The sequence below is a fragment of the Pogoniulus pusillus genome, chromosome 26 (assembly GCF_015220805.1).
Source record: "Pogoniulus pusillus isolate bPogPus1 chromosome 26, bPogPus1.pri, whole genome shotgun sequence".
In the NCBI taxonomy this organism is placed as follows: Eukaryota; Metazoa; Chordata; class Aves; order Piciformes; family Lybiidae; genus Pogoniulus; species Pogoniulus pusillus.
Genome location: NC_087289.1, coordinates 16130335 through 16152592, shown reverse-complemented (window position 1 = coordinate 16152592; position 22258 = coordinate 16130335). Strand labels below are relative to the sequence as shown.

Sequence of the window (22258 nt, the reverse complement as noted above, 5' to 3'; positions counted from 1 at the left end):
TAATGGGTTTGAACTGGCAGAGGGGAGATTTAGACTAGATGTTAGGAAAGAGTTCTTTGCAGTGAGGGTTGTGAGACACTGGCACAGGTTGCCTAGGAAGGTTGTGGCTGCTTCCTCCCTGGAGGTGTTGAAGGCCAGGTTGGATAAGGCCTTGAGCAACCTGTTCTAGTGGGGGATGTCCCTGCCTACGGTGGGGGATTGGAGCTGGATGATTCTTGAGGTCCCTTCCACCCTAGACCATTCTATGATTCTATAAATACTTGCTCCATGTAGCCTAGACCTACCAAACATCCACAACAGCCTGTAAACGACCACATCATCCCATCTACTCTGTGTATCCACAACACAGTTAGCACAACACAGCCTCTAAAAGGATGAGACCCCTTTCTGCACATCAGCAGACCAACACATCACCAGAGAAGCAGATGCAGAGTGTGAATTCACCCCGACAGTACAATTCCCATAGCTCCCCAGAGTGCACAATGCTCTCTGGCTCAGTATTGCATTGGTAATGATTGTTTTTTTAACTGTACAATACACAGCTTTGTAACATGTGGGGTTTGTGTGAAGATTGCAAGTGTATTACAGTTCTTTTTATTACAGGAACATAAAAAGGTATGGTGTTACAACATTTCAATCCACAATCATATGCTTTGGTCAGACAAGGCAAACAAGGTGTGATAAAATGAGAGCTCCACATGGTGCAGAATCCACACTGCTCATCAAGGTCTGAAACCAAGGCAAGTAGCTGCTAATTCTTTTACTCACTCTCCACCACCCTCAGCACTGAACAGTGCTTACAGACTAGTACAACCACATTTATTACATTTGCCTGACACCTCTCTTCAGCATCCAACAACTTTTATGAAGTGGCAGCTACCTTATTTAACACAAAACATGCAAGAGCCAGGAACTCCATAGGGAAGGTTGAACAATATTGGCCTAGACTGCACAGACTGCTATAAAAATAAAGACCAGGATGCAAACCTCACTGAGCTGATTGGGTTGCCATAACAAGACTGCAAGTCATTAGCACACTCTTTGAATACAAACAGGCTTCATGTAGTGTGGTGTCTAAAAGCAAAACTGTTTGCAAGCATACTCAGTGAATATTAGTGATTTTAATGCAGTATGTGTAATTATGAATGTAAACTATAAATGCCTTTGATGAGATAACAGCTTTTAGTAAGTGTAGACTTCTGAAACCAAATCCAGCCTTGATCTAAATCTATACACTCCAGTGGTGTGATACTTCAGACTAATTTGGCCAGCAAGACTATTTACAGCAATGGAAAAAAGCATGCAGCTTATTTGTGACTGAGACCTTGGCTCCATTTAAAAAAAGTAAGTTAAAAAGTAAACCAAAGCAGAAGCAAACCCCACCCTGCCAACCTATCTACACACTAATTATATTAGCTGCATTATATTCTAGTTGTCTTTTTATAAAGGGGGCTCAAAGAAGTAGGAGAAGATGAATTTCTTTCAAATATTAATAGTTATTACAGGGTCACAGGCTCACAGGATGTCAGGGGTTGGAAGGGACTCAAGGAGATCATCCAGTCCAACCCCCCTGCCAGAGCAGGACAATCCTATCTAACACAGATCACAGAGGAACACATCCAGACAGGCCTTGAAAGGCTCCAGAGAAGGAGACCTCACAACCTCTCTGGGGAGCCTGTGCCAGTGCTCTGTGACCCTTCCAGTCAAGAAGTTCCCCCTTGTGTTGAGGTGGAACCTCTTGTGCTGCAACTTACACCCGTATTACTCCTCCTTCAATTCCACTGTCCCACAAATGGCATGTCAGTGATGTTCATTACTGACACTCTGCAGGTTGCAGGCTGGGAGCAGTGAGATTATAACAAAAATAGCTGTTAAGAAGTAATAATTTAAGAGACACTAAGAGAACATCACCCTCTGCTAATGTAAAGACCAGGGACTGTGATGACCTTTTTCCCTTGTTGACTCTGGGTAATGCTCTGAAGATATGGACATTATCCAAATCCTAGAGAACTTCTTGGCTTACCAAAGAGAACAATATCAACTGTCCTTCAAACACTTAAGCTTGCTAGGTCTCCTGAATTTCTAACATGAGACAAAGCAGGAGCATGCAGTACAAAAGTAACTCCATTCACATCTACGTGCATGCATTTTCCATTGCTGAACTGGAGAGTGGCCAGTGAAAGATGATTACCTATTGCCTGCTAGTTATATAGTCTTGCTGTCTTCACCAGCGGCTACATTATGCATCTGTGTGTTCCTCCACCACCTTCCCAGGAGGTTGCTCGGATTTAGCATTAGGCTTGGCCTGTGGCTACGACTTAGGAATAGGCCTAAACCCTTTATTCCAAGGCGAATCTGCATCTCATACTGAACTGCACCTAGATCTGCAGCCCTTGAGTTTTAGGCTGTGAAAAAACACCAAAGAATAGGCTAATAGCGTGAGTCTTTGCAGTGGCTACCTAGTGCTGCACCGAAGGATGAGCTGCTCTTTGTGCCCCTAACTAAAGGACCATTGGCAGGCTGTCGAGAGAACAATGCACAAGTCATGCTTTCTCCTAAAGCAGTGACAAAAGCAGCTACAGTTGCTGTGATCTACAGTGCTTATTGGTCGGAAGATGGAAGAGCTCTGGTTAAAAACAGGCTTATCCCCTCCTCAGTGTTACAGTGGATGCAGCATACCCCAGCTAAAGGTTAATAGTAACTTACAGCAGCGAATGGCAAAGCAGCTGAAGGGAACCGAGTCAGTAAAGTCAGTAAGTATCTAAGAGATGGTCTGCATGTGGAATTCTCATCTGCATACAGTTAGCCAGGACTTCCCACCACTGCTGTGATACTGCTGCTAGAGCTTCATAGGTAGCAACCATGAACAGCTGTCAGTGCTTTAGCTATCATCTTGTTGAGATCTAGTCTGAGCAGTGTGATGGCAGTGTGGACAATTTCAATGCAGATTATTGCCCCAATCCAGTTACTGCTCACACATACATGAACTGAAGAAGCTGTAAACTCTTGCTAGCTAATTCACCTGGAGCTGCAGTGTCGCCCAGGACCAACTGCTTTGTTCATTTGACCTACTAAACTAGCACCCTTTTTGGAAGACTTAAATCATGCAAGGGGCAGCAGTCCCCAAGTGCTTTTCATCCTGTCCACTTCACAAAAGGGCAGGCACAGTCTCCAACTGCTCATGGGAAGAGGTTTGTAGGCTGCTCATCTTAGTTAAGCACCAGAAACTAGGGGGAGCACCTGCAGAGGTCCCGAAAGCTCACTATGATTATAAAATACACAGGTGGACTCAGAAACAGCACTGCTGATGGCTCACCCATAAAGAAACATTGAACATGTTCAAATCCAGTCAGTTTCTCAGCACCTTGGGTTGTGCTAGCAGAGACAGTACAAGTGAAACTTCACCAGTGATAGGCAGCACTACAGAGCAGAAGTATATGCTTAAGGTATACCAATTAACATCTGAGGTCCTTAGGCCTTAAAAATAAAGGTTATGAGGAACTCATTTGTGTGAAAATGTTAAGAAACTTTCAGAGGGGAAAGATTTACTTATTTATTTTTCTCTGCATAAGATCCCATTTGCTACAAACTTTCAATATTAGAATCCCCTACATGTAATTTGGCTTCCTGGAGCATGGCCAACAAGGATGTACTTACTGATCTTTCAAATGAAGTGAGAAGGGCAGGGAAACTGAAGCACTTAAAAAATCAATTTGATAATAGGGGATGTTTATCACACAAAAGAATAAACAAGGTTCCAGCCACATTGCCCCAAGCAATGTCAGCTCTGCCAGTGGACAGAGGATGCTTTGTGTTGACTACTTGAGGCTCTACTACCGGTGCAGTAACAGAGAACAAAGTCAGAAAATTAGAGTCAGTTTCTAAAAATCTTTTGTTTCCCATAGCCACCTCCTCCTTCAGGAGGGCACAAACTCTTCCAAAGAGGCTGACCACGGCCTTGACAACTGAAATCTCTTTAGCACTGCACAGAAAAGCAGCAATGCAAACTTCTTCAGCTGTCTAAACGGCGGACCTAAGCCAAACAAAGAAGCAGTGCAGATGCCAGAGCTGTTGGTTGCTGGTCTCTCTCGGAAAACCTGCAAACCTGAAGTGTGTACAGCATTTTTGTGTGCTCAGTGGGAATGTGGAGAAAGATCAGAACATTTTGCAGGTAGCAGAGTGACAGCTTTTAGAATATTTGCCTACATGTTAAAAAAAAATCAAAACTTCTTCATTCAGGATGAGAAATGTCTATACTTTAGCTGAAGAAGACCAGATAACACATCCCTTTCCACCCACACTCAACCACTGTTTCCACATTCCTTAGAGCACAAAGAACTGGAGTGAGGACTACAGTTCAACTGAGGAAGGAAAAACTCTGTAGAATTCCACAATGGCAGAGAAAGTTGTTATTAAGCAAATTAATAAGCAGCCTGTGAACTGATAAAGCAGAAACCATTCCTCTTTCTGCCAGCATTAGTAGACAATTGCTTCAAAAATGGGATAGTCAAGATGCAAGCTGCATTACCAGAAGCTGGGAAAGTTACTAATCTTTGGTTTTATTTGTTCTTATTAATTACCTCTGTAATCAACAGCTGCTGTGAGCAGCAGCTTATGACTGTAAGAGTGCAGTCAGTAGACTGACAGACCTGTTTTAAGCAGAGTTTAAATCCAGAGCTTTGGGATGTGCTTTCTTGGATGCCAGCTCAGACAACTTCTTCAAACGTTTCTTCAGCTCCAGAGGGAATTTCTCATAGCACTTCTTGCACACAGGCTTCATATCAAACTCCACAAACTTATTCCTTTAACACAAAGAACAGCAACCTATTAAAATGGTACTTGAAAATTACATGCTTCACTAAATCAAGTCTCCACACATCTAGGTAAACGCTGTCATTTGAGTCCTACTGCATATATAAACCAATTCACTCATTTGTCTGGCTGTGTCAGTGCAGCAATTGTGTTCCTGTCAGGAAATTAGGGTCTTCAGTACTGCTATTTAAATAAAGCAGCAAGATTTGGGTATTTATTTATATGTAACAGTCTACAATAGTAATGTTGCTACTGCAGAATGGAATGTCATTTCAAAGGACCATCCTGTGACAAACGATGAGCTCCTACATATACAAGGCTAGTACAGACAAGCCAGCACAGGATAGGATTTGAACTTGAGAAAGGAAACATGCAGGATGGCCTTTTTTTCCCCTGTCCCTCTTCTACAAATTCAGGGTAACTAGGATAACAGTTCCTTTTGAAATAACCTACACAACTGCAAAGCAGCCAGGAGGAAAGGGACCTGGGGGTACTGGTAGATAGTAGCTGATAGGAGCCAGCAGTGTGCCCAGGTGTCCAAGAGAGCCAATGGCATCCTGGCCTGCATCAGGAACAGTGTGGCCAGTAGGATAAGGGAGGTTATTCTGCCTCTGTGCTCTGCACTGGTCAGGCCACACCTTGAGTGCTGTGTCCAGTTCTGGGCTCCTCAATTCAAGAGAGATGTTGAGGTGCTGGAATGTGTCCAGAGAAGGGTGACAAAGCTGGTGAGGGGCCTGGAACACAAACCCTATGAGGAGAGGCTGAGGGAGCTGGGGGTCTGTAGCCTGGAGAAGAGAAAGCTCAGGGGTGACTTCATTGCTGTCTACAACTACCTGAAGGGAGGCTGTAGCCAGGTGGGGTTGGGTCTCTTCTGCCAGGCAACCAGCAACAGAACAAGGGGACACAGTCTCAAGTTGTGCCAGGGGAGGGCTAGACTGGATGTTAGGAGGAAGTTGTTGGCAGAGAGAGTGACTGGCATTGGAATGGGCTGCCCAGGGAGGTGGTGGAGGCACCGTCCCTGGAGGTGTTGAAGCAAAGCCTGGATGAGGCACTTGGTGCCATGGTCTAGTTGACTGGCTAGGGCTGGGTGCTAAGTTGGACTGGATGATCTTGGAGGTCTCTTCCAACCTGGTTGATTCTATGATATACTCTCACTGAAGGCAGCAACCAGATTTAAGGAGACATGGAGGATGCAGCTACTTTGCTATAAGCAGTTACTCAGGTTTAGAGCTTTTCCTCTGTATTGCTGAGTGCGTTCTCATCTTACCCAACTTTATTACAGAACAGATTAATGAAGGAAAACAGAGATGATGCTGAGTCCCAGCTCCCTTTTAATTTTGAAAGTAGTGGAATTAGAGCACCTGCTCTCACAGAGAAAAAGGTAAACTACCCCACCCCTCAGTGAGGCACTGGCTCAGGGCTCCCCCAGGCTGGTACCCTGCCACAGGGGCAAATGTCTCACCATGAGAGTGGTGGAATGGGTTGGAATGGGTTGCCTCAGGGAGGTGGTTGAGGCTAGGGAGGGACTTTCTAGGCTATCAAGGAGTGACAGGACTAGGGGGAATAGAGTAAAGCTGGAGGTGGGGAGATTCAGACTGGACATGAGGAGGAAGTTGTTCAGCATGAGAGTGGTGAGAGCCTGGAATGGGTTGCCCAGGAAGGTGGTCGAGGCCTTATCCCTGGAGGTGTTTAAGGCCAGGCTGGATGAGGCTTTGGCCAGCCTGATCTAGGGTAGGGTGTCCCTGGCCATGGCAGGGGGGTTGGAACTGGCTGATCTTTGTGGTCCCTTCCAACCCTGACTGATTCTGTGATTCTACATGGTTCAAAATACTAACACTGACTTACTTCAGTGTAAGTTTGATGTTGCAGGTGGAGCAGGAGAAGCAGTTCACACACCAGGCCTTGTTAAGAGCTGATACCACTGCAAAAGCAAAAGCACAAAATAAAGAGAAAACTGCCAGATTATCTGAATTTGGATCTGTATCCAAATTCAAATGAGGCCAGATGTGAAAAGAAACACTGGTGCCTTGCAACTGTGGGACTGCAACAGCTGCACTAACAAATGGAGCAAGGACAGCAACCCAAAACAAGGAGAGAACAAATCTCACCATCTCCTTCTATCACGTGGCTGCAGTTGTAGCAGACATCTCCAAAGAGCTGCACAGCAAAGGAAATAAGAACAGGAACTCATGTTACTGACTACTCCTACTCCCCAAATTACACAGCTGGTGTGAACATTAAATTCTAGCAACCAAAGAATTCCCAGACATTGCAGCAGCCCCCAGATAAAGCAATTTAAATCTTCTGAATAACTTCTCATACATTTGCCAAAGAGTTTATGTTCCTTTGACTCCCATACCACCAAATACTACAAAACCTGTTTTGTTGATGCCTCACACTCTACCACTGTTATGTAATCTTAAAGTCCCATAGATGTGGCAATTTGGATCAGTAGGGTATGATGTTTAGTGTAGACAGACATCTCCTATGCTAAACTAGAAACCTCAAAATAAAACTAAAGCTACCTTCAAAACAGTAACATTTCTCTTACAAGATAATAATTCATCTGACAGAAGAAAATATCAAACTTGTAGCTGTTCAGTATAGTCACACAGAAAAAAATAGGTTGTGAAACAGTTTTCCTGTGCTTTACAACAGCACAACATTTATCTTAGGTCCATGGATGCAAGTAATTATCAAAGAAGTCCACACAGTTTTGCAGTAGAATTATAGGGATTTAATAATCACAATCCATGGTCAGTGGTTTTTTTTTACTGTCAATGGTGACACAAAGAAAAATCACCATCCCCAAGACATTTCTATTTGCTTCTCATCAGCACTTCTCACATCTCCCAAGACAAACTCTTTTTCCTGTTAAATCCCATAATTTCCCAATAATGTATTAACTCTGCAAATCCAGATTAAGCAAGATCTGCATATCTTTGCATATGAAAAAATGTAAAAATGCATTTGCCAGTCAGAGCAAGCACCTACAGCACAGATGGCAGAATTTACCTGGTTATAGTGAGTTTCACAATAAGCCAGTCCTTTCTTCTCATAGTGTCGGTGCCCCAAGAATGGCTTCTCACATTTAGCACAAACAAAATGCTGTAAAAGGAAAAAAAAAAACCAAACATTCAGTGGCAGTTAAAGCAACTCCTCCATCACCAAAGAAAAACTTGCAGGGCTAAAAATCATAGCTCAATATGAGACACTTAATCATAGAATGGTTTGGATCATAAGTGACCTTGAAAGATCATCTAGTTCCAATCCCTCTGCCATGGACAGGGGCATCATTCACTAGACCAAGTTGCTCAAAAACCTATCCAACCTGGCATTGAACAATTCCAGGGATAGGGCATCCACAACCTCTCTGGGCAACCTGGTGTCCACCTGGAGCCTCCATTACAAGAAGGATGTGGATGTGCTGGAGCATGTCCAGAGAAGGGCCATGAAGATGCTCAGAGGGCTGCAGCAGCTCTGCTATGAGGACAGACTGAGAGAGTTGGGGCTGTGCAGTCTGCAGAAGAGGAGGCTCCCAGGTGACCTTCTTGTGGCCTTCCAGGATCTGAAGGGGGCTACAAAAAAGCTGGGGAAGGACTTTTTAGGCTACCAGGGAGTGATAGGACTGGAGGGAGTGGAGTGAAGCTGGAGATGGGTAGGTTCAGGCTGGATGTGAGGAGGAAGTTGTTGAGCATGAGAGTGGTGAGAGCCTGGAATGGGTTGCCCAAGGAGGTGGTTGAGGCCCCATCCCTGGAGGTGTTTAAGGCCAGGCTGGATGAGGCTGTGAGTAGCCTGACCTAGGGTAGGGTGTCCCTGCCTATGGCATGGGGGTTGGTACTAGATGATCCTTGTGGTCCCTTCCAATCCTGACTGATTCTATGATCCTCACTGGTTAAAAGCTTCTTCCTAATATCTCATCTAAATCTACCCTCTTTCACTTAAAACCATTACCCCTTAATGCTTTAACTAAACTCAGACAGGAAAATTATTATGTAAGTAAAATAAAAAAGGCAATAATTGATGGATTTGCAGACTATTACCCTGCTTGTTCCAGAGGAGAAAAACTGGAACATATGACATGATTGGTATGAATGCACTTCAAACGAGCAGCAGCATCTCTCTTAGTCAACACCTAGGAGGCTTAGATCACTAAAAATATAAACCACTAAACTTTCAAGCAAGTTGTGATGGCTCAGCTAAAAGTTACACAAATAATGAGCTGAAAAGGCTGAAAAAGCAGGAATTGCACTGGTACTGCCTATATTATCAATTGTAACACTGTTCCCATCCTGAGACTGAAGATGACCTATCTAAATGCATCCTAGTAGGTATATAAATGTATACTGATGCTGTTCAGTGAACCATATTCTGCAAGAGTCTTCACAATGCAACTCAGGCATTTCAAAATGAGATTATTGCTGTTGTGAAAGCAGAACTTTGACAACCCTGATAACCCTGCTGTACTCATTCATGCACGTAAGGTGAAACATAAGCATCTGGTTTTCTGCGTACATTACAGATCATGCAATGCCTCCAGCTCCAGGAGGTGGAGGCACTGCAGGGCTGTGTCAGGCTGAAGAAGACACCTTTCACCTGATCTACAATAAAAGAAAAAGCAAAAAAAAAAAGGCTCATCAGGGCTCTGGGCAACCTGGTCTAATTAAGAATGCTCCTGCTTACTGCAGAGGGAGTTGGACTGGATGACCTTCGGAGGTCCCTTCCAGCCCAGCCCATTCTGCAATGCTATGATTCTGTGTGAACGTTTACAGCTTCTAACTAGCAAAACTTCTAACTTCCAAAACAGCTCCTGAAGGAAGTTTCCAATTCAGAGAAGCCTCACCTCAACATGCCACTGCTTTCCCAGAGCATTGACTACTCGTCCCTCAATGGGTCTGCGGCAGGCTCCACAGATGGGGATTCCCATCTTGTCATGGCAGGGCAGGCAATACAGCTCTCCCTTGAGCTCCCGGGCCTCAGCAGTCAGCTCTTTCCTGAAAACACAAACATATCCCTGAATTAAGAACACCAAGTGAGCTCTTTAATGCTCAAGGTGAAGTTTTAGAAGACTAAACTTGAAAGTTAGCACACTTTGGCAACATTCACAATGCAAATGCAGAGTCACTGAATTAGTGAAACACAGCTACTGTCAGCTCACCTTTCTATAATGGTTTTCTGAGTTTGCCAGACAGGAGAACAGAGGTGGAGTGAACAGAGGTGGAGTGACATGTCTTTGGCTCCATACTCTGGCAGAAACATGATGCACACTTGCATACAAAGGCACAAGGACTATCCTAGCAGTGCTCAGCACTGAGCCATTACATTCTTTCTCAGTACTGGTACCCTTTCTAGGGCAGTACTGCCTTCATGGTCATTGGACTATGCCAAAAGACTGACACAACTCCCCAAGTCATCATTTTTTTTCCTATCCAGGAATGCAAAGTACTTTCAATAGTCTGGCAATAGCTACCTTTGAACAACACTTACAGTAATCTGCACACAGTGCTTCAGGTAAGTACATACCAAGGAACTACATTCATTTTCAGTATAAAACAGTGTTAGCCATATTTAGGATAAAAGAATGTGGAATGGTAAAACAAAGCTGTAGGCTTTCCAAGTATCTTTTGATTTCTCCTCACACCATTTCTGTTTGTGAAAGCAGCAAAGTTTAGGCCTTGGAAAGGACTGTGCTGCTGACTGTAATGTGTTTGTCTCTCTCCTTTTCTGTCAGAGTTCAGAATATGAGAACGTACCCACAGTGAGTGCAGTTGAAGTGATCTGGATGGTAGGAATCATTCCTAAACATCAGTGGCTGCTCATCAATTATCAGGTGGCACTTCTGACAGATGTACTTGCCCAATCCCTTAGCCTTTTCACGGTTATGGCACGGCCTGCACAGATGCCTGGTTAAACAAAGTAAAGAAAAGGAAACACTCAGTTCTTTTTCCTCAATTAACACACAGTACTGTGGGATACATTTTATGAAATACAAGAAATATCTTCCAAGATTAGACTAAACATCATTTTAGTGTAGCATCCTGTCTTTCACACCAGTTATACAGAAAAGAATGTGCAAATAGAGCAGACACAGATTTCTACTTCCTTAGAACACTGCTCCAATATTCACTGACATCCCATCAGGAATATCACCCTGTCATCCTAGAGCCATTTTGAAAGGTGGGTAAGAAAAGGTGGCAATGCCCTCTCTTTATTACTAACTATGGGATCAGCTATAGCAGAGGCACTACAGCACTGGGAGGGAGTCAGAAGAGAGAATAAGTATTAAAGCAAAGCACATTGCTGAAATGCCTTTGCCGTGGCTGCATTCCTTAGTCTTCAAGAGCTAGGACAAACAAGAGACCGTTGAACACTAGCTCTTCTGTTGACAAATTCCTTTAAGTCCTAAGTTAAATGAAATACAGAAGTATGAAATTTTATATGGTAGATCTAATTGTAGGCTCAGGGGTGATCTTATTACTGTCTACAACTACCTGAAGGGGCATTGTAGCCAGGTGGGGGGTGGCCTCTTCTCCCAGGCAACCAGCAATAGAACAAGGGGACACAGTCTCAAGTTGTGCCAGGGGAGGTATAGGCTGGATATTAGGAAGAAGTTCTTCACAGAGAGAGTGATTGGCATTGGAATGGGCTGCCCAGGGAGGTGGTGGAGGCACCATCCCTGGGGGTCTTCAAGCAAAGCCTGGATGAGGCACTTAGTGCCATGGTCTAGTTGATTGGTTAGGGCTGGGTGCTAGGTTGGACTGGATGATCTTGGAGGTCTCTTCCAACCTGGTTGATTCTATGTGGATTCTATGTGGATACTCCTATTACATGTTCTAGAACACAACCCTAAGCAGAGAGATGAGCCAAATTTCTGCGAGAGAAGCCTGGGCAAAGGTGTCAAAAATTTCTGTACAGGCTGATAGAATCCACCACTTTTATCCCAATATTTAGGAGCTAAGTTTTTTAGTTTACTTGCCTATTTCCTACCCTTCTGACTGCAACACTTAAGGCTGGGAAGAATTTATGATAAAAGCAAGATGACTTCTGTGAGTTTGTCACAAAACAGACAAGCTTGCTTAATTCCCTTCCCTGTATTGCTACGTGCAGCACTCTCTGAGATTTACAGGTCATTCTCAAAAGACACCAGACAAAAGGAAAAGTTCAAATGGAGGGAATAGATTTATGGCTGAAGTAATGGTTCCTTGCGGGGCCTCTTCCCAAATTCTGCTGTGATGAATCACCCTTAGATCTGTAAAACTGGGGTAAGAATACAACACAGATGTTGTTGTGAGACCTCAAACATTTATGACCCTCAGCTGGCAGACGCCTGTCTAAGTGCTAAGTATCATTATTATTCCCTCCAAATCTGAGTCCTCCTGTCAGCAAGTGTCTCTCTCCAGGGCTGGAAGTGGTGTGTGCCCAGACGGAGTCCAGAAAAAGCAGACAGCACCCCATTATAAGGAAACATGCAGCTGGGCTCATCTCAGCATAAAGGCAGCAATTTTATTCGGCGCTGTCAAACGCGAAGTAATTATACAGGGCAGGACATAGGGACCCCACAGCAAGTGTCCTGAAAGAGACCCCTCTCATTCGGCTCAATAAGATGCCTTCAGCCATTTGCACTGATAAACCATTATCAATCCCTCCCCACTCACAAACTGTCTCTGCCATCCCATAGACCCTCCTCTATTGCAAGCAAAGGGAAGTGTTGGACAGGCTAAGCTGTTACCATAGCAGCCGCCCCTTTCTTTCTCCCCCTCCCCACTCCTACCATTATGGAATTATCCAACTCTGAAATGTCCTGTTGTGGCTATTAATACCAGACTGCCCCCAAACAATGCTTCTCTCCACCCTCCAAAAATAATCAAGGGACTCTGAGGAGTCTGTGCTCTCGGCTGGGAGTTCAGTGGCAGCCTTCAGTAAGCACCATGAACACTGGAATATTCATACAATACATTCATATCTATAACAGCAGTGCCAAGAGCTCAGCTGGGATGAAGACTGCTCTCCCTTGCTCTGTTGTGTGACTGAGCTGATAATGCGCTATCAGAGCTAGAGGGACACTATATAGAGGGGCTCCCATCTCCACCCTCGGCAACCCTGCAACTGCTAGCTCTTTTTGGATCATCTTCTTGTTTTTACTGTTGCTGCTTCTATTTGCTTTGCTGTCATCAGAAGGAATTCCTTGAGGTTTTCTCCTAAAGGACCCCATACTCCACCCACAGGACTGCACTGTGAAGAGGTAAGAGGCTAACTACGGTTAGTAGAATGACAAAGGAGCTTTCCTGATGGCATTAGCTTTAGGCGGTGTCAGTGAGGTGGAAAGACACAGAGAGAAATGGATGAATACAGTGCAAATGTTCGAAACTAAGGATGGCAGCAACTGCTAAACTTGTGCTGAGAAAACTGAAAGCTGTGTGGTTTGTTCAGTGCTCTCTGACACTGCTTTGATGCTAATGTTGGAAATGGATATTTCAGTTGAAGGGTGGGAGGCTCAGCAGAGAGTGATTTTCAGGAGAACAGTTTCAGCCAGAAGTGGACTATTTCTAATGAAGAGTACTTCCAGTGGAAGATAGGAGACACAACCATTTGACAAGGCACAACAACCACAATCATGAAAACTCACAAACTAGCAGCAGCCCATACCAGGAACAGCTCAAGCGGAGAGGAAGAACAGCAATTTCTGATATCCACTGCAAACCCTAACATAGAATTCAAATTTAACTGCAATGGACTTTATAACAAAAGCTCCAAACTAGCCAGGTAGTTAACTCATGATAAGCTAAATGTGTCTTCTGCTTATTAACTGTTTCATTAATGATAGATAGAGCATCTCCTGGAAAGGTAATCGGGATGTGGCTATACTGGCAGCCTTGTGGATTGTTTTCTTGCTTGTTTCTGAGCAGAAGAGAAACAGGACATAAAATGTGGTCAATGTATGTGCATTTCAAAGGAGCAGCGACATCCCCATTAGAGTTCAGCACTGGGAGGCCTGGGATAATGGCTGGCTCCAGAATAGCACTCTCATTACCAACATGTAAATCACTACATATTCACACACCACCAAGAGTGCAATCCAAGCAGAAACGATTGGATAATGAAACAGGCTCTTAAAGGAGTTTTGTCAATGGAATCAAAGACTCTTGCACCAGATAGCTTAGCACAAACTACACATTCTAGGTCACTTAGGAAGGTTTCAAATTTATCTTTAGCATTCAAACAAACTAGTCCCAAAGTCTAGGACTTTGAGAAGTGCTTATTGTAGCACAACAAACCAAAAAGAAACAAGACACCTAAAAGTTAAACACATCCATTTTAAATTGACAGGATAAACCCAGGCAAAACAGAAGTGAAACTGAAAAAAACTACAAAAGGGCTTTGCACACTGTCTACAGAACACACTGCAGAAGGACTTTTTCTTCTGTAAGGTTGTAGAGCTTTGTTGAAAACTTATCAGTTCTAGCAGTAAACTCAGCAATCAATCGTAGTGACAAGACAATTTCTTTCCTGACCTGCTCAAGTGCCACATCACAATTCTCACATCAACAAAGAGAATTCTACAATAGTAATAAAAATGCAAACTTGATTAAATTTCCCTTCTAAATTAAAACCCAAGCAAAATTAGAATGACATCCTCTTCCTTTTATTATGAGTTCTGACCAGGCAATGAAAAAATACCTCCATCCACCTTGGTCTAAAAAATAAACTGGGTGACTGCAGCTCTACTATGAAGGCACTCATTTGAAAAGACTGAGTCTGCTTCAATATTATCACTAGTTGCAAGCCTCTCCCTACTCAGCTCCTAGATTGCCATGACATTTTCTTCTCTGCTTTCTACTGAGGAGAGGCTCAGGGCTGACCTCATTGCTGTCTACAACTACCTGAAAGGAGGTTGTAGCCAGGTGGGGTTGGTCTCTTCTGCCAGGCAGCCAGCAACAGAACAAGGGGACACAGTCTCAAGTTGTGCCAGGGGAGGTGTAGGCTGGATTTTGGGAGGAAGTTGTTGGCAGAGAGAGTGATTGGCACTGGAATGGGCTGCTCAGGGAGGTGGTGGAGTCGCTGTCACTAGAGGTGCTCAGGAAAAGCCTGGATGAGGCCCTTAGTGCCATAGTCTAGCTGACTGGATAGGGCTGGGTGCTAGGTTGAACTGGATGATCTTGGAGGTCTCTTCCAACCTGGTTGATTCTATGATTCCACTCCACGTTATTTTTCAGTGAAAGCATGTCCACGTTGTCATCAGTGAGAACAAATCTTGACTTTTTAAGTCTTGGCTATTCCACGTCTGGCACTGAGACTCAGATGAATCTGAATCCCAAAGATCCTCCTTAGGAAATCAGCTCAAACAGCATCAGTTCAATGCATCATGCCACTAACCCCCTAGTATCTGGCTTGCAAGTGGGAAAACAATTTGCTTATTGCTTTGCTTCCTGAACTGACCAAAATCTTCTCAAGAAGAGACATCCCTGTCTGTTCCATTAGATAACACTTGCTGGCTCGGATCAGCTGAAAAGGCAGAAGCATTTCCTGCTTTTTCAATGGTGTCACAACCATGTCCAGAGCAACGTTTAGGCATCAGACCACACAATCACCAAAAGGTGCTTAAAGGTCATCTAATAACATCTTTTGCAGATGAAAAGCATATTGAAACAAAGTGCTTAACATACAGAAAGCCTACATAGCCAGAACACGAGGACACAGCTACCAGTGTAAATGAACAGCCAGTAAAAAGGCATCATCTCACCAAATTTCTCCTTTGCAGTAGAAAAACATACATCTAAACTAATTCCACCCAGAGAGGATGAGCATTTGATCATTCAACATAACTGTCTCATACACACTTAAAAAAACCTCATGCTTGAAAATGTCTGGGGGTTTTACTTTGAAAAAGACAAATAAACACTAGAAACAAAAAGTGTAGGCTTCTCTGCAATCCCAAGACATGCACATGGAAACCAGGCAATGGCATGTACATGAAAGTAAGATTTCACCTGTATTTTCACAGATAAAATGCCACCTGGGGAAAAAATGCTGCACAATTTTTCTCACACATTTATTAAGTCCGAGACTGTAATTTGCTACCATCTCCAGGACGGCAAAGCAGCTGGCAGCAGGCACTGAGTACCTGGATGCTCAAACCCAGTCTTTTGTTCCTGCCACAAATATGCAGGGTATCTTGTCAGTGCATGGAGTAAGAAGGCCTCTCTGTGGCCACATGAAGACATTTCAGTTTCTGAATTTCATTCAGTCTCTTTTTTGTTGACTTTTGGCTCTTCAGCTGTGAACTCAACAGAAGTGGTCCAGCATATTAATCTCTAGCTATTGTAGTTCTCTGTTCCTGTGACAGGTTCTGTTCCTGTTCTCTGTGACAGGTAGTGATTACCTGGGAATTTCGTTTACATTTTCCAATGTACTGGTCTGCTCTTAATCCCACTGCAGCTTCTCAATTAGCCACCACTGTTTTTAGACATCAGGATAATCAGTTCTGTTGGGAAGCTGGATGTGTTGTGTAATGTCTTGGATCAGCTGTTTAATGATGTAAGATTTCAGCACATGGCATAGCTGCTGCCTCAGACTGAAAATTTTGTCTAACAATGCTTGCAATGATTGTAAAATCTTAACCTCAGCAGAGGAAAATGGATACATTTGAAGATGTCTTGAATATTGTAGAGAAATGGTTGATCAGCACAAAACCAAACAGTAAGCACAATAGAGGTACTGCTGCACATACTCTTAACACCTCCAAGGAATCCAATAAACAGAGACTGTGCTGGTAACAGCCTGGCTGCATTTCCACTCTACCTCTGCCTACAGAGAAGAAATGTGCAACAAGACATGGGTGCTTGCACAGAAAAATCTTACTTCTTGGTGATGCTGTTCAGGACCACACAGACAACAGAGACTGACAAAGTTAAGCTCAGTTTTATTAAGCTGCTACCTGGAAAAGTCCCTAGATAAGCTACAGTGGAGTTTAGACTTTTGAGAGAGGAAGAAAGTTAAGTTAGAAGAAAGCTGCAGGGAAGGATGACACTTTGACAAGTAACCAACAGCATACTAATGTTTTCTGAGTCAAATCGGTAATTTTTGCTGTTCAAATCATAGAATCAACCAGGTTGGAAGAGACCTCCAAGAGCATCAACCTAGCACCCAGCCCTAGCCAGTCAGCTAGACCATGGCACCAAGTGCCTCATCCAGTCTTTTCTTCAACACCTCCAGGGACAGTGACTGCACCACCTCCCTGGGCAGCCCATTCCAATGCCAATCACTCTCTCTGACAACAACTTCCTCCTAACATCCAGCCTAAACTTCCTCCAGCACAACTTGAGACTGTGTCCCCTTGTTCTGTTGCTGGCTGCCTGGCAGAAGAGACCAACCCCACCTGGCTACAGCCTCCCTTCAGGAAGTTGTAGACAGCAATGAGCTCTGCCCTGAGCCTCCTCTTCTCCAGGCTGCACATCTCCAGCTCCCTCAGCCTCCCTCCAGGCCTTTCACCAGCTTTGTTGCCCTCCTCTGGACACGTTCCAGCATCTCATCTCTCCTACCCATCTGAAAAGTTTCCTCCCATACTGGAACTCCGTGAATTTTCCTTAAATACAGGACTTTAGACTAAAATAATGCTCAAGCATTTTCAAGAGCACTGCTGTGTTTCAATAACAAAAATACTCAATATCTCTTCCACCTCTTCTAGAAATAAAATAGCTATTCTAGGCTAGGTCACCTTACAACCTGCGCTCAGAAAGGCTGACTCATAAGGAGCTCTTCATTGTGCTGGGGGAGGTCTAGACTGGATGTTAGGAGGAAGTTCTTCACAGAGAGAGTGATTGGCATTGGAATGAGCTGCCCAGGGAGGTGGAGTCGCCGTCACTGGAGGTGTTGAAGCAAAGCCTGGATGAGGCACTTAGTGCCATGGTCTAGTTGATTGGCTAGGGCTGGGTGCTAGGTTGGACTGGATGAGCCTGGAGGTCTCTTCCAACCTGGTTGATTCTATTAAATATTAATATTAGCAAACATGAGGCTCATTCTTTTTTTTTTTGGGGGGGGGGGGAGGGGAGGTTGGGGCTGGGGTGTTTTTCCTTCACAAAACCAGGCTCTTTCCTGACACTGTCTTAATTTTTTTCAGGTTTGGGATTGTTCTTGTTCCTCAACATTGTGGTGAAAAATGAATGGTCCAGCAGATCCTTCGAGCTCACTCTTCAACTGCTCAGATCAGTCAAATTTCTCTTTGGAAACATCAGAGCAATGTGGCAAAGAGTCACACCTTGAGAACATCCTATTTGCCACTTTCTACTTCCTGGATTTCATCCTGGCTTTTATTGGCAATGCCCTGGCTCTTTGGCTCTTCATCCGGGACCAAAAGTCAGGCACACCTGCTAATATTTTCCTGATGCATCTTGCGGTAGCTGATCTAACTTTTGTGCTGGTACTGCCCACCCGGCTGGTGTACCACTTCTCTGGCAACCACTGGCCATTTGGTGAGGTTCCCTGCAGACTCACTGGCTTTGTTTTCTACCTCAACATGTATGCCAGCATCTACTTCCTCATGTGCATCAGCATCGACCGCTTCCTGGCCATTGTGCACCCAGTGAAGTCCATTAAGCTCCGTAGGTCCCTTTACGCCCATCTGGCATGTGCCTTTCTCTGGGTTATAGTTGGGGTTGCAATGGCACCTCTGCTGCTCAGTGTGCAGACAGTTGAGATGAAGGACACCACCATCTGCCTGCAGCTCTACAGAGAAAAGGCCTCACGCCATGCCCTTGTGTCCTTAGCAGTGGCATTCACCTTCCCATTTGTTACCACAGTGACTTGCTACTTATTAATCATCCGAAGCCTGAGGAGTGGGAACAGAGTTGAGAAACACCTGAAGGAAAAAGCTATCAAAATGATCCTCATGGTGCTGATGATTTTTCTGATTTGCTTTGTACCTTATCACGTCAACCGCTACATTTATATCCTCCACTACAACGGGACCAAAGCCTCCTGCGAAACCCAGCGCACTCTGGCCCTTGCCAACCGCATCACTTCCTGCCTCACCAGCCTCAATGGGGCCCTTGACCCAGTCATGTATTTTTTTGTAGCTGAGAAATTCCGTGAGGCTTTGTGCAATCTCTTTTGTGTCAAGAAGACTGTGGTGTTGCCTCAGACGTACGAGGGGAAGACAAATGAAAGCTCGCTAAGTGCTAAATCCGAACTATGAACATGACTCTCATCACTGCTTGAACTTACGAACACTCTGTAGTCAGCTGAGAATGCAAATAGGCAGAGAGGCAGACCTGAGTCAAACTCAGCCTGTGGAGGGAAGTTCTCTTGTTTTTTATGGGACTGCAATTAACAAGATTACCTCTCACATGCTCTTATCTTCATGAAACTGCAAACAGAAGTGTAGTTTTCCTGATTTCAAGACATGAAACTGAGGGTTCACAGTATCACAGTATTGCCAAGGTTGGAAGAGACCTCACAGATCATCAAGTCCAACCCTTTACCACAGAGCTCAAGGCTAGACCATGGCACCAAGTGCCACGTCCAATCCTGCCTTGAACTGCCCCAGGGACAGCAACTCCACCACCTCCCCGGGCAGCCCATTCCAGTGTCCAATGACTCTCTCAGTGAAGAACTTTCTCCTCACCTCCAGCCTAAATTTCCCCTGGCACAGCCTGAGGCTGTGTCCTCTTGTTCTGGTGCTGGCCACCTGAGAGAAGAGAGCAACCTCCCCCTGGCCACAACCACCCCTCAGGTAGTTGTAGACAGCAATAAGGTCACCCCTGAGCCTCCTCTTCTCCAGGCTAAACAATCCCAGCTCCCTCAGCCTCTCCTCGTAGGGCTGTGCTCAAGGCCTCTCCCCAGCCTCGTCACCCTTCTCTGGACACACTCAAGCATCTCAATGTCCCTCCTAAACTGAGGGAGAGATCCACTCCTGAAACAAACTTGCCTGACGAGAAGAAAGTGCCTGAACATCTTGTTCAAGCCTCAGATTCAAAGCATTTACACATAGGAGGCAGAAAACTGATGCTACATGGTGACAAGGAAGAAAAAAATGTAAATGATGCAATGGACCCAACCTGGACTGGAATTATGATAGGTCTTAAAATTCTTCTACTCCTTCCCAGCACTCAGAGCTGGCAACAAGCACTTAGCTTCACACTGTGTTTCCTATCTGCTCTCTGCCACTGTCTCAAAGCTGCAGAGTGAGGTTTGACAACATTTAGTACATGGCCTCTTCTATGCAGTTCCCTGCAAAACATCAGATATCCTGATAACTCTGGAACTAAAGACTGGACAAAGGCTGGTTAGGAATCCAGCATTCATCTTTACTACATATCCAATCATAAAAACATGAACCCAAGTAGCAAAAGAGAAAGAAAAGTAAGCATATGAAGAAATGAACTCTCCTTTGCCCAGAAGAGATTCCCACCTTTGAGGTGTTTTGCAACGATCTTTGGTGACTTATCTAGGAAGACTACGCCTTCACTACAGATAAAAGAAGAATTAACTATCCTCACAGCTACAAACTGCAGTCAGTGGAAAATGTCTGTAAATGACAGTTAGATTAGGGAAAACCTAATGAGAAGTGAGAAAAAGAACTCAAGAGTTTCCAAAAACACTTCCTAGAAGACTACTTCTACCCTATGGAGACAAATATTGTAGGCAATAATATGACTGAATTACATTCTTTATGTACACAGATCTCATTTCTGTGCTTTTGGGAACGAGCTCCTTCCAACTCAAGATTTGGTCTGCAAATTATGAAATCAAACTCATTTCTCTTGCTTGAACTGCTTCAATCCTGACTGCTTTCCCAAAGTCCCCTAGGTGCTGTCACAACAGCCTGTTTTAACAAGCTCAGGCATCAAAAGAAAATCAATTATGTCCGGCTCTAAAAACTAAGGCACAGAAATTGCACACAGGATGGAAGAGGCAGCTGAGAGGACTCCCTGCTGGACAGGGTACAAACACATAACCTTTTCTTCCCTTTTCTTCATTTAGTTAGTAAGAATATAAACTCTAGGAAACTACTTAGATTTCCTCAAGAATTAAGCAAGCCTGAAATCATCTATGACTCGTGCAACGCTGGATTGCTTTATTTTCTTACTATGGTATGCTTTTGTACAAGTTCCCTTTTATGTTTTAGTTCCTATTTCTTAATTAAATGCATTCATCAACCTTCAGGACTCATTTATATATTTATATAAAACAAATGACTTATGAAGACTAAGGCAACCACATGCTGAACAGGCTTTCCTGTGACCTTTGTCTTATTCTCTTGCACTTCTTCTCTAACTTGATTTCCTGTTCAGCATCTTAGTTGATAAATGGCCTGCCCAGGATGACAGAATCCCTTCTCACTTGCTATTTGGCCTTTGCCTGAAAGGTCTTCTCTTTTCCTGAGCCCATCCACTAGCTATTAAAAATTTACTTTCTATTGATCAGAGGGCTGCAGCAGCTCTGCTATGAGGACAAGCTACACAAACTGGGGCTCTGCAGCCTGGAGAAGAGAAGGCTTCGAGGAGACCTTAGAGTGGCCTTCCAGTATCTGAAGGGGGCCTACAGGAAGGCTGGGGAGGGACTATTGACAACATCTTGTAATGACAGGATGAGGGGTAATGAGTTTAAACTGGAAGAGGGGAGATTTAGACTAGATGTTAGGAGGAAGTTCTTTACAGTGAGGGTTGTGAGACACTGTCACAAGTTGCCCAGGGAGGTTGTGGAGCACAGAATCACCCAACGTGATCACGTTGGGTGATTCTGTGCTCCACAATCTCCCTGGAGGTGTTCAAGGCCAGGCTGGATGAAGCCTTGAGCAACCTGTTCTAGTGGGAGGTGTCCCTGCCTATGGCAGGGGATTGGAAGTGGATGATCTTTGAGGTCACTTCCAACCTAAACCACTCTTGATTCTATGTTTCTTTCCATTTCTCATGTCCTTGGATATCAGGAAAATTTCACCACGGAAAGAGCAGTCAGGCATTGGAACAGGCTGTCCAGGGAGGTGGTGAAATCACTGTTCCTGGAGATGTTAAAAAATGTGTGGACATGGCACTTAATGACATGATTTAATGGCCATGGTGGTGTTAGGTCAGTGGTTGCACTTGATGATCTTAGAGGTCTTTTCCAACTGATTTGAGTCTATGATTTCTAACAGGCTGCTCTTTAAAGCCTCTTTGGTGCTTTTTCAAACTTGATCTAGAATCATATAATCAGTCAGGGTTGGAAGGGACCACAAGGATCATCTAGTCTACAACTACCTGAAAGGGCATTGTAGCCAGGTGGGGGGTGGCCTCTTCTCCTAGGTAACCAGCAATAGAACAAGGGGACACAGTCTCAAGTTGTGCCAGGGTAGGTATAGGCTGGATATTAGGAAGAAGTTCTTCACAGACAGAGTGATTGGCATTGGAATGGGCTGCCCAGGGAGGTGGTGGAGGCACCGTCCTTGGGGGCCTTCAAGAAAAGACTGGAT

At 44.3% G+C, this 22258-nt stretch overlaps 2 protein-coding genes across 4 annotated transcripts in view; one reads left to right on the top strand and one right to left on the bottom strand.

Moving 5' to 3' along the window:
* Positions 1-559: 559 nt before the first annotated feature.
* Positions 560-22258, bottom strand: part of LIMS2 (LIM zinc finger domain containing 2) — a 46781-nt gene continuing 25082 nt past the window's right edge. For all 3 annotated transcript variants that reach the window (XM_064165261.1, XM_064165260.1, XM_064165259.1), the window contains exons 5-10: positions 10566-10715; positions 9656-9806; positions 7828-7920; positions 6921-6969; positions 6658-6733; positions 560-4802 (exon numbers count right to left, since the gene is read on the bottom strand). In XM_064165261.1, coding sequence (XP_064021331.1) covers positions 4655-4802; positions 6658-6733; positions 6921-6969; positions 7828-7920; positions 9656-9806; positions 10566-10715 — 667 coding nt within the window. In that variant the 3' untranslated portion in view covers positions 560-4654. The remainder of the gene's footprint in view (positions 4803-6657; positions 6734-6920; positions 6970-7827; positions 7921-9655; positions 9807-10565; positions 10716-22258) is intronic.
* Positions 12929-19591, top strand: GPR17 (G protein-coupled receptor 17). The gene is made up of 2 exons (XM_064165262.1): positions 12929-13054; positions 17930-19591. Exon 2 carries the CDS (start codon positions 17969-17971, stop codon positions 19001-19003), a length of 1035 nt encoding a protein of 344 aa, XP_064021332.1. The 5' UTR covers positions 12929-13054; positions 17930-17968; the 3' UTR covers positions 19004-19591.

What these genes read in the sequence shown, in the direction of transcription:
- GPR17 (XM_064165262.1), top strand. Translation starts at nt 17,969, where the DNA reads ATGAATGGTCCAGCAGATCCTTCGAGCTCACTCTTCAACTGCTCAGAT.